The sequence below is a fragment of the Pseudorca crassidens genome, chromosome 2 (assembly GCF_039906515.1).
Source record: "Pseudorca crassidens isolate mPseCra1 chromosome 2, mPseCra1.hap1, whole genome shotgun sequence".
Lineage (NCBI taxonomy): Eukaryota > Metazoa > Chordata > Mammalia > Artiodactyla > Delphinidae > Pseudorca > Pseudorca crassidens.
The window spans coordinates 141831861-141848741 of record NC_090297.1 but is presented as its reverse complement, the minus strand read 5'-3'; the positions used below and the strand labels follow the sequence as shown (position 1 = coordinate 141848741).

Genomic DNA, 16881 nt, shown 5'->3' with positions numbered 1-16881 from the left:
TTGACAAAAGTGATTCATTCTTCCTCATCTTAGACCTGTGCAATTGTGTTATCCAGAAGATTAAATAAATGCCAAGATTTATTATAGAGTTGGAATTTGTTGGTGGTCTTGCTAGGCCGGGAGCCCCCTGGTTCGTTGGGTTAGGTCAAGCACAAGAGAGAATGAAATTCTTTTGAGGACCTACAACGTTAAACACATATGTGTTTAATTCTTACAACAATCTCTTGTGGGTTCAGTGTAGTATCCCTGTTTTGCAGATGACGAAACTGGTGGTCAGGGAGACAAAGGGACTCCCTCAAACTCAACATTGTTCACAAATGGCAGAGTTAGGATACCCACAGAAGTCACCTTAACTCCAAAATTCTAGGTGTGAATGGAATTATGGAAAAGACAGTGGCATGCTCTTTTTTTGTTTACTTTTTGTTTTAACTAGGAGTAGGCCAAGGTCAAAAAAGAAACTGAACATGAAAGTGAAGTCCTGTAGAGTTCTTGCTGCTGGTTGGAGCATAACAGCAACTCTGAAAGCACTGGAAGGAGGGGAGTATAGAATTTGGGGGCGCTAAATCTCTTTATTACATATTTCAGGTTTTCCTGTCCATTAAAATAAAGTTAATGGGTGTTGAGTAGCCTGGGTCTGGCAGCATGAAAGAAATAGAGTCCATCTAGTTTTTCTATGACAGTTTGGTGGGATTTATATGTATGAGAAATGCAGACATAAAATTAAACAGGATAAACCATCCCATTTCCTTGTTTCTCCAGTTGCAACAATACACAAACTAGTCTATCCCCTTTTTTCCCTCTTACTTGAAACACAGTGAGTAAGTGCAAGGTGGCTCTTAAAGGGGTAGGGGTCTTTAAATTGAGGGGGCTGTGAGCGGCTGCAGTAGAAAGCAGGGCTAGAGTCAGTGTGGGGACTAGTTTCTTGGTTCTTTTGAATAATTTGTGAGGTTGAGGCTAGCTTGTTGGAATGATTCCTGCTAATGCTACAGTTTGGAATTTTGTTTGTTTCTTTTTCAAATCTTATTTTAATGTCCCTGTAAAGTAAATCCGTGGCCCCCTACTCTCAGCCCTCTACATATATGTGTGCCTAACGTGAGAATAATGCAAGGGGAACATGGAGGACCACTGCCGCACATGACTTGATAGAGAAAAGGAGGGAAAATGGCAAATCAGCATTTGGGATTGGTGGTGAGTCTTACATCCCATGAGGAAGGGATGCACCACACAGGCATATTTAAACTATGAGTTAATCCCACACTTCAGTAAGTATTAGCCAGTTGGACAGAGGACCAGTGCTTAGCAAGGTGTGGCTAAATTTGCAAAAGACCCAGATGGAACAAAAGAGAATCACCGAGCAAAAGGGGAAAAGTGCAAAAAAAAAAAGAATACTCAAAGTGTTTGGGATCATTTTACTCAGAGAACAAAAAGCCTGTGATCGGGTAGAAAATGATTCTGTAAGTGGTGGATTTATCTCATGTCCTATAAATGTAAGATGCCTAGTTCCAAATATCTAGAAGGAGGCCAGATAAATGATGTCTGCCATCTCACTTTCATTCAGATATTTATCAAACATGTATTTAGCGTTAGTCACTGGTTACTGTGGATACTGTGGGGAACAGAAAGACATGGTTTATGCCCTAACTGAGCTTACAGTCTAGTTTAAAGAAGCACAACACAATGTGACAAGTGCAAAAATAGAAGCATAAGTTGTCCTGGGAAGCAAATAGTGAAACACCTGACTAGGAGTTACGAGAAACTTTAACTGCTGGGGGATCTGGAAGGTAATACCTGTGATGGTTAGTTTGATGTGTCAACTTGGCTGGGCTATAGCACCCAATTATCTAATCAGACGCTGACCTAGGTGTTGCTGTGGAGGTATTTTGTAGATGTGGTTAACATCTACAGTCGGACTTTAAGGAAAGATCACCCTTGATGATGTGGGTAGGGCACATATAATCAGTTGAAGGTCTTACGAACAAACACTGAGGTTTCCCGGAAAAGAAATTCAAGACTGAAGCATTAACTCTTGCCGGATTTTCCAGAACTACCCTGGGGATTTCAGATGGACTCTACAGCCTCCGTGGTTGTGTGAGTCAATTCCTTAAAATAAAATTTATATACACACGAATACATCTTATCTGTTCTGTTTCTCTGGAGAACCCTACTGATGCAGTGTCTTAGTCATTTAAAGTTGGGGAGAGGACTGCGGAAGGTGTGTGAGGGAAGATGACAGTAGCCAGGAGGACCAGGAATGAAAAAGAGAAGCCAGATCAGGAAGCATATTACCTGTGACCCAGAGAGTCTGAAAGGGTTTTAAGTCAGCATTCACATTTGAGAAAGGACATCCGATTATACTATTACTGAGAGCAGAAGTCGAGAAAAACATGTTTCAATTCCAGCAGGAAGGAATTCCTAATAAGGAGGAGATTTTTAATAGGAGAAAGAAGGAGACAGCCAGGCTGAACCTATTCTGGAATTTAGAAAGTAATTTGGCATTTCAAATCGTAGACGGCCACAGCCTCGCGAAAGGTTTACAATGTTCTTTTTACAATCGACAGTCTTTCTGTTCTACCTTACCTCCTTCACGTCTATAGCTTTCGCTACGAAATTCTCCTGGTAAGTGGGGAAATACTCCAGTCTGACCGAGCAGCAGTTCTGGAAGATAAACTCACACAGCGGTAGAGGTGGGAGGGTGGAGGTCAGCAGGGGATTCCGCTGCGAAAGTGGGAAGGAAGAAAAGAGTTTACAAACCAGCTGAAGTTCCACTATATCATGTGTGCGGTGAGAAGACTCGCTCATTACAGCTGCAGCCCGTTCTCTGTGCGCTTTCTCTCCTTCCTCTGCGGGTTCGGTTCCCGCACCGGGGTCGCCAGGAGTTCAGCTGTCCCCACGCGGCCGTCTGCTAGTCTGGGCGGAGTCTGGTACCTGCCAAGCTGGGATCCTGATGCGGAGGTGTGTGGGGAGCGCCGAGTTCAGACTGAGGTCTGAGGTCTCGCACCCCGCTGCTTTACCGACCACATTCGCAACCTCTCTTCCCAGCAAAAGGGGTCTCGCCCTGGGACCGAATGGATTTTTCGTCCGTTCCCTTTGCCTCCCTAAATGTCTTCACCCTGGCTGCCGGTGCTTTCCCCATGCGTGCAACACTCTGCCCATCAGAGCTAGCTGCCTAGGTCGAGCACCCTTGGAGGTGGGGTGGTGGTTGGTGGTGACTTGATAACCCTTATCCAAGCGCAGACTGGAAGAAATCAGCATCCTCATTACCGCCTCCACTGCAAGGGTTTCAGGTGTACGTCTCTGTACAACCCTGGGGCGGGGGGGGGGGGGGGCGGTCGGAGGGAGGGCAGGATGCCCACGTGCTGGGGTCCAGGAACCCGCTCCCCAAAGCTCGGTCCCACACCCCCGCGACCCGACTTGGAAGGAGATGGGCTGGAGCCAATTGTGCCCGATAAAGTGAGTGAGGATCTAGGGAGGGGGCAGGGTTAGTGGAAGGGGCCGAAAGGAGAGACTGCAGGTGAATCCAATGGCTATGCCCCCAGGTGGGGAGGCGGCTTGAGGGGTAGTTTGGAAGAGGCGAGGGAGACGCAGGCGAGGGTTGGGCTCGCAGGAGGTGCGGCGAGGGGAGCCCAGGCGGTGAGACGGGGTGGGGTGTGGGAGGGGTGCGAAGGGGAGGGAGTTCCGAAAGGAGGGAAAGGAACTAGCGAGGGGCGAGAGGAGCGAGCCTGGAAGGGAGAGCGGCGGGGGGCGGCCGAGCTGCGGGCTGGAGGGCGCCGGGCGCGCGGAGACCGTGCCACCTCCACCCCATCTCCACCCCCGGGGCACGGAGGGCTCTGCCTGGGAGACGCACAAAGACATGCGAAGAGGGGCTGAGCGAGGCTCGCGCACAAAGACGCCGGGGCGCACTGCGGCTCGGGCTGCACCCACCACCCCCGCGCCGCGCAGCGCAGGGGCCCGGCCAGCGCGGAGCCCGGGGCGGAGAGCCCGGCGGCGGCGGCGGCGGCTGCTGGCCGGCGCGGGACCCGGGTGGCCGGCGCTCTCCTGGTGACCCGGGCCCGGCCGCAGGCGCGCGCGGGGGCGGCGGCGCCCCAGCCCAACTTGGCCTCGGCCTCGCCCTCTGCCCGGCCCGCCGGTGTCCCCTCCTTCCCGCGATTCCGTTTCTTCTCACGCTCCCCCCACCCTCCCTCCCGCGTCCAGCCCCGCTCTCCCCACCTTGTAAAACAAAGCCGGGGAAAATGCCTGCCCATGCAGCTCGGAGCGCGCAGCCCGTCTCTGAATAAGAAGTGAGTACAATGGCGTGTTTGTAAAAGCTTCAAGTCCGTCTTTTTCAAAAAAAAAAAAAAACCCAAAAAACAAAAACAAAAACAAAAAAACCCCAAAACATTGTGAATGCTGCATGCCTCATGCTTCCCAGCGCCTCGCGGGAGAGACCCGGCCATAGAGCAGGAGAAGGTGAGACCCCCAGGTACCCTCTTCCCCACCTCCCGCCGCGGGCTTTCAGCCCCAACCAGTCCGGGGAGGGCTGCAAAAGCCCCGCCGGCAGCAAGCGGACGTTTTCCACCTTCGTTTCCCGTCCAAGGTGTTGGGTCATAATCTGGGGTTGGAGGCAAATCTATCCCCGGTTCCTCTCCTGGCTGCTTCTCCCCACTCTCCCGCTGGTGCCTGGGGGTTTTGCATCTGCCTTGGGTATGGGTTTGGGACACTTGGGGGAGTTTCCGAAGGAGGAGGAGGGTCAGCTCTTGGGAGTAGCCGACGGGCAGGACGCATGGTGACCCTGGTCACACTTGTTGCCCGTTGCGTGGTGGTATAGGCAGTGGTGCTGAAAAAAGCTCATTTCTCCTGGTATTGAGTCGTCAGTTGTGCCCGGGAGCGAAGAAGACATACGTGGGTGAGGATGGGAGACCAGGATTAAGAGGACTCTGTGAGGTGCTGGGGGCAGAGAAGGGAGGTAGTGATGGTGCCGGGAGAGTGTGTGGAAAGGGTGAATCTTTGATTCCTTGTTCTAAGGAGCTTCTCTTCATGATCATACATCAAACGACGGGGAGATGGAAACCCAGAGGGTACCCCATATTAGACCGAGGGGAAAGGCTGTTGTTTTTTATTTTGGTATTTCACTAGTTTCTGCCCATTCTGTCTGCCAAATATGTATTATATATATTTCTGCTAATTAAAAAATAAGGCAATAGCTTAAAAGAATTAAAATCCATCAGGGAATGTATTAACTTAATAACATACAGCCACAATCTTAAGAAAAAAACCTGTCCCCTTTCCCCCAAAGCATGTTATATCAATAATACCTTAGTTTAGCACTGCAGTCTAGGAGTAGGATTTGGGAGCATCAAGGTAAACAGTCTTGGTGTTTTCCAGTTCCGCAGACCAGAAACCAGTGATGTGAAAGATCAGAAATATGAGAGCACAGAGAACGCTTGGAAAGCTTCCTTCAGAGAGATAATATGGAGCTTCTATGTGATTTTCTGTTATTTTTATTCCAAAGATGGCTTAATTTTAGATTATGACCTTTATTTTTCACTGAGACTCACTAAGCAGCTTGCAGGTGGGGTGGAGTGGCTAGACAGCAGATGACAGTGATTTTAGCTGTTATCAACATTTCTGTTAAAATGTTTCAAAAAATTAAAACATTAAACATGTATCCAGTGCTGATTTTGGGTGAAGTTGCCTTTATGAATATCACGTGTGAAAGGCGTCTGCTAGTTTGTGGCTTTATTTGGAGCAGCTGACTGTATCAGGCGGAAAATGTGTACATACTTGTTATAGCAGGTTGAACCATTGGAAATTGCTGAAATGAGCTGTAGGTATGTGGAATCTCCGCTTGCAGACAGGGGTACAGTTAAGTCATCAGAGCTCCGACTTCTCCTCAAAGTAAGAACCATTCAGAGTTTTGCTGATTGAGGAGCCCTCTTATCTGTCATCATTATACAACACTGCTTACTTAGGTCTGGTGCTTCACATAGCTTTGCTTGCAAAGCTTCTTTCTGATGGGCAACAGATGATTTATTTTATGAACTCCAGCTGTGGTAGTCCTACATTTAACTCACAGTGGTAGTCAAGAGGGCAAGGTATGTAGCCCTGTGAAAATCGACACTTCTTATTTTCGAGTAATTTCAGGTTCCTGTAGGGTATTCGGGTGCAATTTCATAGATTATTTCTTATATACTTACTTAAAAGTGTTTTTTAGATTAGGTTATCATTTTATTAAACCTGTATTATATACACTAAAGTAATTTTACTTATATCGCTAACAATTATGTATGTTAAATTGATTATTATGGTTGAGTTTTTTAAAATCGCCCATCTTTCAGCCATTCTATTACCCCTTTTGGTTCAGTGTTGCCTTTCCAATTCTGTAGTAGATGGCTTATTTTCCCCTTAGCAAGTGGAAGTCTAGTATCTCTTGAATTTTCTAAAGGAAAGCCATTAATGATATTTTTGAACAGCTGAGATGAATAATAAATGGATTTAGAGTCACCTCAGAATATATGGGAATTTGTAAGAGAATACATAAATCTACTCTAATGGAGCAATTAGCTCTGTACAGAGCATGTAGGGTCTGAGGTGTGAGGCAATGTTTTTAATTGTTTTTCTTGATAATTTCACTGTTGAAATGGAAGGAACTTGTCATCTAGACTGCACCTATGATTGTGTGCCAGAATGGGTAGCAATACTTTTGTTTTTTTTAAAGATGTCCGAGATTGAATAACAAAATACAGACAGTGATTAATCATGAGCCCACTTTGGAGGACAGCAACAAGAAATGATTGAGCTACTGAGTGGTTTATTTGCCATCATGTTTTACCAGATAATTACTAACGTTCTACTTCGAGCAACAACGTTTGGATCGCAGATTCACTTACAATTCCTTTATTATAATGAATTTTTAAATAAAAATAGATAACGTTCTTTACACTGATGGCTTGTGGTATCGAGTGTTAAGTTCTTGAGAACAGGAATAATCCATTAGCCTTCTTTATGCGCCCTCAAATATCTAGCTGAGTACCATCAACTCTTAGGAGTTCTGCAAATGTGTTAACTAGCACGTTGGACAGATACAAATTTTGAAATTAATTAGGAAGCCCTCAGGCATTCTTCTTTTTTTTAAAGGTTCTTAGTCCGCTTCCTGTTTTTTTCCGCCCATCGGAAACCCCAATAGCAGCAGAGAGCTAAGACCCAGCCCCTTTCCCTTGAACCCTTATATACTTCTGGTGTAGGCTCTGGAGCTTCCACCAGGAGAGCAAGTTCAGTCCACCTTTGCTGACCCCTGAAAGAAGCCGAGCCAGCCCCCTCTAACCTCCTTCAACCTAACCTCCATTCTCTATTGTTGGCAGTGGCGGCCCCTGACTTGCTGGATCCTAAAACTGCCGCTCAGAACTCTAAACCGAGGCTCTCGTTCTCCACGAAACCCACCGTGCTTGCTTCCCGGGTGGAGACTGACACGACCATTAATGTTATGAAATGGAAGACGGTCTCCACGATCTTCCTGGTGGTCGTCCTCTATCTGATCATCGGAGCCACAGTGTTCAAAGCGTTGGAGCAGCCTCACGAGATTTCCCAGAGGACCACCATTGTGATCCAGAAGCAGACGTTCATTTCCCAGCACTCCTGTGTCAATTCGACTGAGCTGGACGAACTCATCCAGGTAACTGGCACCCAGAAGTTGTTATTCCGTTTCCTCTGTGGGCAAAGACGAGTAAGAATAAGAGGCGATAACTTAGTACTAGGCCCTCCTATGTGCCTGTGGGGTCCTCTCCCACTTTTCTCCTTAGTGTAGACCTCTTGGCCACAGTTTCTTTTTCTCTTTATTGCACTCCCTCCCTCTTTTCTTCTTTCTGCCATCTTTTCTTCTTCTTTATTTCTCCCACTCCCTGCTGCTTCTCATCCTCTTCTGCTCTTGTGTTTCTCTGTTTCTGTCCTGTTGTCACCCTTCTTTCTTTTCCTTTGCCTTGTCTTAGAACTGCCAGTGGACAGTTCTGTTAACACAGGGTTACCTTGCTGGAGGCCCTCAGGGTTAGAGGACCACTGCCGACTGAGAAACTTTGCTGTGGCAAGTGAGGGGAAAATATAAGGCAGAAAAGCGCAGTAATCATGGCAATGGCTATTATAAGATAGAAAAGATGAGTTTGTGGTGGATACATCTCATGGCTAACAAGCCATAGCTCACTTCTTTAATCTAGCCAAAGCATAACTCTGATAACTGCCTTTTTTAGGTGTCTGGGGAGAAGTGATTAATCATTGCGTCTCTAGACCCCAGCTAAAAGCAATTTACTAGTAACACAGAAAAATGGAGTTTTTGAATAAAAACTAATTTAGTTTTAATTTAATAATACTGTTCTCTCTAAAGCAGAACAGTACCCTTATGGAAAAACATTATCAATCCCAGAATGATTTAAAAATTTCAGTTAGACTCCTTGGAGATGGCTATATTTTTGTTGTAGATTTCTTTTGTTTAAAACAAATCATTGGTCCAACCAAGAATCTTCGTTGAGAAGAAAGCCCTAGAATTTTCTTTCAAGGAGAGATCTGACTGGTGGAAACATTTTAATTGTACATATATTCATTTTCCTATAGAGCCTATTTTTCTTACCAGATTTATGTCAAATGGGATTGAAAACAATCTGTGAGCCATCAACTGAGCAGTTTCTTCCTCATCTTATGTTTGGTTTTACATCATTTGAGTGAGTTGGAATAGTCGATTGCGGGAAGAAATTATTATTGATTTTTATCCAGTTTCTTGTTCTACGACCTTTCCTCTTTTATTCCCTCTTGCCATGGATCCCCAAATGCTACCTCTGTCCTCCATAGCCCTCTCTATTTTTAGAATACACACGCAAGTTCTAGTTCAAGTCTTATTGAAAGCTATCAAAGCTAGTATTCTCTGATCCTCATTTAGCTCCTACCACATTCAGACACTTCTGCATCTCACCTATTTGACTTAAATTTTGGAAAGGTTCTTCAGATAATTAGATACTGAATTCCCTACTGTTTGTAGGTGATGGTGCCATTTTCAGTACTGACAGTGAACCTGCCAACTAATATCAGCAGTCCAGCCACCCCATTGTCTGTTCCTGCATGAGATCACTTCCACTTCACTCTTAATTTGTGCCCATCATCCTTAGAGGTACAAAAATCTTTAAAGAATCCCACTTCCCTTGGGTTTTAGAAGAAGAGCTCTATGTTATTTTGGTGGAGGGAGCATGGAGTCGTGGTAAAAGCCTAACCTGTGGGATTCGATAGGACGTTTTAAATTCCATTTGAGTACTTTCCTAGAGGCGTCATCTTGAACGAGTAATTTTCCTCTCTAAGCTTTAGGTCTAGCTAGAATGAGGGAAGAATACCTATCAAGTAAGGTTGCTGTAAGGAGTAAAGAGATAATCCATGGAAGGCATTTAGGTGCTCAAGACGTATTAGGTTTATTTGCTGTTGTTGTTATTTTTCCTTCTCTGCTTATCTCTTAATTGGGTGGAAGCATCTGATTCAGGTAATTGCATACTTACTTTCTCAAGTGAGGTTGTTTGTCTTGGGCAGGAAAAAAATGCTACATTGTTTTTGGAATGAACAAACGGAGCTCAATATATGACCTAATTATTTTTCTTTTTGCTCTACACAGGCAATCCATTTTAGCTTTATTAATATTCATTGCCTATTGAGTATCTTTGCTTCTTAAAAAATCTTAAGGATTTTGGTGCTTATTGGCTGTTTTTAAACGCAGAGGTTTGCCTGTTATTTATTGTCATATCACTCACCTTTATAACCCTATGGTTTTAATAAATTATTTTTTTCTCTTTGAACATAATTTCTTCTTGTAAAAGAAATCTTTATAATGGCATGGCTCCAGGGATCAAAGTCAGTGTCTAAATAGGGAGGAGAGCAAATGAGCCAGGAATCATATATTAGAATTACATTTCATTTGTATAGTTCTCATAAATTGCCAAGTGTTTTTCCCGTGTTTATTTTCCCTTTTAATCCTCCCTTAAAACCTCATGAGCGGGTATATTAGGCAGAAATATCGCAGCATTAAGGATTAGGAGGCTAAGAAACCGAATGATTTACCCCAGATAGTATCTTTAGGATGAGAGTTCAGGTCTTCAGAATCTTGGTCTGGCTTTATTCGTAGGAGTCTCCACTCTTCCAGGGCTTTCAGTGCTGAGGGGAAAACAGTTGGAGAAGTTAGAAGTTCAGCCCTCATGCTGGTGGAGAAGGAATTCTGGATTCCTTTTGTGAATAGTGGGCAAAGAGGAGGAAGTGGCTAGTCAGGCAGTAAGGCCAACGTCAGGTACAGTTAACCTAATCTGGCCTCCAGTTATTAATTACACCTCTGGGTGGGTGATGGTAACCTCATTCCATGCTGTGGTTGTATCACAGGGTATCCTAGGCTTGGGGGCAGGGTGGGAGGGGTGGGGGGGGGAGATTGAAAAATGGAGCGTTAAGGCACATGAGAGCAACTTCCTTTTCTGCTATCGAGTCCCATCGTGTGTGTTCCATCTAAGTGCTGTTTGTTTTTTTAAAATATTTATTTGATTGTACCCGTCTTAGTTGCGGCACGCGGGATCTTTGTTGCGGCATGTGGGCTCTTAGTTGCAGCACACGGGATCTAGTTCCCTGACCAGGGATTGAACCCGGGCCCCCTGCTTTGGAAGCATGGAGTCTTAACCACTGGACCGCCAGGGAAGTCCCTAAGTGCTGTTTTTGACAAAGACCCTCTAAGGCAAGATTGAGGTGGTGGCAGAGATATCAAGACAAAGAGAACTTTTCTGGGATGAAATATTTTGAAAACTTTGACTTTTCAACTTCCATTACATTTGTTAGTGTGATGCCAGTACAGAAAAATATATGGAAACATTTTTAAGTTTCAAGAGTCATGAATACCATTAACAATAGCCAAATTTTAATGAGCGCTTACTATGTGCGAGGCACTATTTTAACCCTTTCCATGTATTAGCTCCTTTAATTCTCTTAAACAACCCTATGAGGTATGTGCCTTATTATCTATATTTAACTTAGGTGGAAACTGAGTCAGAGAGAGCTAATTTTCCAAGAGCTAATTTTCTAAAAGGTAGAGTGCACTGTTATTCAAAGCTAAATGGACAGACTCCAGAGCTTATGATTTTAGTTCCTATATTTACTGCCTCTAAAAAAATTTAATAAAGTTTGCTGACAAGTTCCCTAATATTCCGTATATTAGAGTGTAATAAATATCAAATTATAGTCCTCTGTACATCATGATTTACATTATATAACATATCTCTCTCTCCATATATATGGAGAGTATATAACCTGGATTTTAATATTCTTTCTGGACAACACTTCCTGCTTTTATCCTGTTTGAATGTCATAAACCAGTAGAGGCATGGTTATGTTAGATATACCTGGTTTTAATCTAGTTATTTCCATGTTTGCTGAGTCAATTCTGAGATTAAAAAATGGGGCAAAAATCTATGATCTGTACATTGATAATGAAAACATCTTATGGGAGATTTGACTTTTGTTTTATCGTTTGAGCTCTACGCCCCTGTGAGGTAGGTGGGGAAGGTATTCTATCCACTTTTTGGGTGAAGAAACTGACACATTTCACAAGGTCATGTGGTGGCCTCAGGTCTAGATCTTTGGAGTCTTCCAGTTGAGGGGATTATATTCTCTGCACTGTTCCCTCTTCTCAATTTTGTTCTTACTGCTTCATTCAGTGACATTTATTGAGCACTTCCAGTGTGTTGACCTTTGTGCTGGGTATTGAGCCAAGTAAATTGATGGGGGAAAACATGGCTTCTCTTAAGGTACTCTCTCCTTCAGAGTCAATGGAGGAGACTGCTATAAACTTAGTTATAATAGAACTACTTGCAGATTGGAGCTGGGCTACTGAGGAAGAAATTAACCACCCAGTGAGAGTTGGGAAGACACAGAAGAGGATGTGAAAGGGAAACTGGATTTTAAGTGTGGAATCAGTGCTCTCTGGAGGAAAAATTGGAATCAGTACATGTTCTAGGCAGAGGGCATGGCGTAACTGAATTGTCTGGGTGTGAGGGGCAGCGGCATGAGCGAGTCTAACAGAGTAGAGCAAGGTCTCTTATTCCACGGGAAGGAGGTGGGCTTTACCCTAGGCCTGTTCCCCTGCAGCTGAAATAGATGTGCCGTTGAGGGCATTGGTTGTATACCAGGGGATACTTGGAGCTACATGCCTTCCTAGAATGCCAATGAACTAGACTTTAAAAAAAAAAAACAAAACATTGTTCTATACTAATTCTATAAGCATGTATTCATTCATATATATTTATTGAATTCTTGTTGAATTCCCTGTGCGTTGTCGCAGGCACTGAAATACAGTAGAGGATAAAACACTTGAAAATTCTTGCCCTTGGCGAGCTTGCATTTTACTGGGGGAAGATGGTATGTTAGTGATAAGTCTCAGGAGAAAAATATGAAGTAGTGAAGAGGGGTGGGAAACGTTGGATGGTCTTGGTGGTTAATTTTAGATAAAGTCACTGATAAGGTGACTTTTAGATGAAAGGCGTGAGGGAATTAGCCAAGGGGCAGTCTGGGGAATAACACTCAGCAGAGGGCCCAGCATGTCCCAAAGATGAGAGCATTCCTGGCCTGCAGAGGAACAGCAAGGATGCTGGGAGGGCGTGGTAGAAGATGATGTCAGGCAGGTAATGTGGGCCAAGTCCTATAGGGCCGTGTAAGTGAGAATCAGGAGTTTGGCTTTTTAGAGCAGATGAGTGTTCTATGCTGGCTTATGTTTCACCAGGACCACTCTGGCTGCTGAGTTCAGAATAGACTGCAGGAGGCCGCGGGCAGAAACAGAGGGAGCAGTTATGATGCTGTTGTAATAATCCTGGTGATGGATAAGGGGATCTTGAAGTAAGGCTGTTGTAGAGAAAGTTGTGAGATATGGTCAGATTCTGGATATATCTTGGAAGGAGAGCCAATGAGACTTACTGACGGACGGGATGGGCAGGGCAAAGGTGAGGAGTCAAAGATAACCCCAACATTTTTGTCCTAAGAAACTGAAAGAATACAGTTCCCATTTTTCTGAGATGAGGAGTGCAGGGGGACCTGGATTGGGGGTGATGTCAGGAGCTTAGTTTGGGGCACTAATCGTGTCCATTAGACGGGCTTCGATTATTGAAGAAGATTCACAGGACCCCACGTAGCGGTGCTTACAGATCTATAGTATAACGTAGGAACATGGTGCAGTACAACAACAGCACCCAAATAAGGATCTGCACCACAGGCAAGGGTCATATCGCCGCATGGGGTCTGGCGGCGCCAGGAGCCAGCTGGACTTGTCCTCCCTCTGTCAGGCCATGCCAGGCCATACTGCTCTCTTGGACCAAGAACCACCAGTGTGTGCACAGAACATTGCGGGCCAGGGAGGCCAAAATGGCGTCTTGGCTGGAGTTTCTGATCCCCTGCTGGTCACACAGGCGTTTTCTTGCTATATAACCAGCCTCAGTGGCAGAGCTTTCCAGGAGTCTCTCTGAGACCAGGTGCAAATCATCCATCACAATGTTATCCATGAATAACGCTGACAAGCTGATGCTAACCTCCCTGAAGCCCCTCAGGTCATGGTTATAAAACAATACTCTTGATCAGAGCGTCTCATGCCTTTACTAAGGGACAGTGTTGTGTGGGTACTTTAGCCCAATGGCTCAGGCCAATTCCAGGCCAGCACAGTCAAGTTAAATTTGAGATGCCTGTGAGGACATCCAAGGGTAGAAGTTGAGTAGGATGCTGGAAATGTGAGTTTGGTCTTTGGGGGAGGGGTCAGGCTAAAGATATACTTTTGTTTTTTTTTGAAATTTAAAAAAATTATTTATTTATTTATGGCTGTGTTGTGTCTTCGCTTCTGTGCGAGGGGCTTTCCCTAGTTGCGGCGAGCGGGGGCCACTCTTCATCGCGATGCGCGGTCCTCACTGTCGCAGCCTCTCTTGTTGTGGAGCACAGGCTCCAGATGCGCAGGCTCAGTGGTTGTGGCGCACGGGCCCAGTCGCTCTGCGGCATGTGGGATCTTCCCAGACCAGGGCTCGAACCCGTGTCCCCTGCATTGGCAGGCAGACTCCCAACCACTGCGCCACCAGGGAAGCCCAAGATATACTTTTGGAAGTCATCATTATACAGAAAGCATTTAAAGTCAAGACGTTGGATGAAATCACCTGGAGAATGAGTGCAGGTTGAGATGAGCAGAGATTCTAGTATGACCCCAGGAGCACTTCAACATGTAGAGGTTGCTGAGGAACAGATCCAAAGTCTGCGTGAATGACTGATTTACAACCTAAGATGTCAAGGATGTTCCTCTTGTTTTAGCAAGCTGTATCACTCTATGCCCCCAGACCTCTTAAGGTTTCTTTTTTCTTTGCCTGTAGGAACCCTTTAAAAGAAACATTTAAAAAGTATGTCTCTAGGCATGGGAGCCACTGAAAGTGTTTGAATAGGGGAGCCCAATTATGTTTTGGATTATGGCTCTCTTAATGGCAAATGGGATGGTTTAGCATATGAAAAGCATGCTTAGAACTGATTGTATATGGTGGTGAGTGATACTATCTGATTCTGTATACAATGGTTTGGTGGCTGTTATTCTAGTTTGTACAAGCATCGAGGTATATTAAATGTTTGGCTTCACTTTTGGAAAGCGTATGTTCATCTTTGATCATTTTATTTATGGACACAAAATCATGTTGTCCAGAAAGCATCTAAAAGGGCTGTCTTTTCTTATCAGTAATTTTACTTTTCCTGTTCAATATTTTGGATGAATTTAGACTTTAGGAACCCGATTCTAACAAAAAAATTGCCTGAAAAATATTTAAACATCCCATAAAATACTTTACGTCCTTTGGGTTAATCTCTGGAAAAAGCATTTTTAGATGGTGTAATGTGTAAACTTCTAGTAGCTTGGATTATTTTAGCAGATTATCTAGGAATCACTTAAAGGACTGGGCTTCAAGGGTGAGGATTTCTCAAGAGTGCTGTTTTCATAGTTAGAAGAGGGAGTTAGGTATCAAGGGAGATACAGAAGTCTTAAAGAAAACCTTGTCAGTTTCCAGTTTTCCTGGGACTCTCCCACTTGCTACTTTCTTAGTAGGATAACTTATGTTTGCCTCCCATCCCAGCCCCTATTTTCATGCTGTCTTGACTTTCAGAGTGAAAGAATGAAAAGGGAAACACTTTTTCTATGTGTAAGTACATCCAGTAACAATTGAGATAGTTTCATTCACTGTTTTCTAATTATACTTAGATTTTTATTATAAAACATAAAAGTAGTTGTCAGAAAATGATTTTGTCTCCAAAGGATATATGAAACTTAACTAGTTAATATTGGTAAAAAAAAATAGTAAAATGCTATATGAATATTATATATCAATAAAATATCACCCAAACTGATATGATTAAAAAGGAATATTATTTTAAAATAATGGCTAGGACACTATTTGATAGCTGGAATGGTTATTACAGAGTGAGCAAAATTATTCTGCATATACATTGTAATACATTTAAAAATATTTTTTGGCTGACAATTTCTTTGGTCTAAACTTAAAATATGACTTAAATGTAAAGCTCAGTCAGATAGTATTAGAGTGAAGTTTGACTATTCTAGATCTGTCCATAGCAATTATGATGGTGGCTCTAAAATTCTTAGAGTTGTACATTCCATATTTTCATTTTATCATATATTTGAATACCGTTTTGCATGTTAAGGTATATTATTTAATTCACACATCCCCTGACATGTATATATTAATTCACATTTGCAAAGTGAGGAAACTGAGGCACAGACAGATTAGGTGCCTTGCAGTTCAGAAAGAGACAAAATGGTACCTTGATTAGATTCTTCCTTGTGACTCCATCTCCAGGGCCTTTTGCTTAGATACTTACACAGGAATGTGTGTACCACAATGTCTAGTGATAGTAAATACCCAATAAATATTTAGTTCAAGGCTATATCTCTTTAAAAAGTACTTATATGTGTATTCTATTTTGTTTGGTCAGGAAACAGAGAGTTTCTTCTTCATGATCCTCCTTTTGTAGATAAGGGAACTGAGGCACAGAATGTTTAACCCCAGGTCACTCAGCCTTTTTTGGCTTGAGATGCTGAGAGTGGCACAACGAGCATTAGAGTTGCAGAGCTGTCATCCAGGTGACTCTATAGCTCGTTTCCATTGTTCCAAAAGGCCTTTTTAGGAGTGACATTATTTTGTTGTATTTTCTCCCTGGGATCCCCTTTAATCTAACCCCACAAACTAAATCAGATTTCTGACTTGTGCACCTAGGGTACACTTTCTTCATTTTAAGTTGCTGGTGCATCCATGCCGTAGAAGCAAAGATCAGCAGCAGAAGGTGCAGCAGGTCTGTAAATGTGAAGGCAAAATATATACTTGTGGAGAATGAAAGTACAATTATAAGGCCACAGTGAGCAACTAAAATATTATGCAGAAAGGTGTGTGGTTGGGCATTAGTCATGCTGAAGCCTGAGCAGGTGAGGTCAGGGAAGGTGATTTAAAGCTGGAGGATTCTTACCTGAATGGAAGAGGTGGACAGGAGTGGAAGGAGGAAGAGCAGAGGGAAATAGTTATAAGAACACACTAAGTTAACATTCTATCTATAGGATTATAGCACTTTTACTCCTTTCTTGGTTTCTAACATTCACAAAGTATTAATAGTATCTTGTACAAAATCCAGGTGATACCAGAAGGTATCAAGAAGAAAGTAACATCTGAAATCCTTCCCTCCAGAGTTAGCCAAGACCTCTCTTTAGGCATTATACACAAATGGAATAGACTGAAGGGTGTGTGTGTGTGTTGGTGTATACACACACATATGCGTATGTCCCATGTGTGTACAGAATTGTTCACACATGGGATCACAGATGCATGCCATTTT

General features: G+C 43.7%; 1 protein-coding gene across 6 annotated transcripts in view; it reads left to right on the top strand.

Annotated features, from left to right (window-relative positions):
* The window catches only part of KCNK2 (potassium two pore domain channel subfamily K member 2), a 231246-nt gene that overhangs the window by 66334 nt on the left and 148031 nt on the right, over positions 1-16881 (top strand). For 2 of the 6 annotated variants that reach the window (XR_010941264.1, XM_067728958.1), the window contains exons 1-2: positions 4311-4446; positions 7338-7648. Coding sequence is in view for 5 of the 6 variants with exons in the window: in XM_067728958.1 (XP_067585059.1) it covers positions 4398-4446; positions 7338-7648 (360 nt within the window). In the remaining variant the exon portion in view is untranslated. Of the gene's footprint in view, positions 1-3335; positions 3451-3675; positions 4278-4310; positions 4447-7337; positions 7649-16881 lie in introns of those variants that run through there. The other 4 variants (XM_067728962.1, XM_067728961.1, XM_067728959.1 and 1 more) reach the window with 4 other exon arrangements.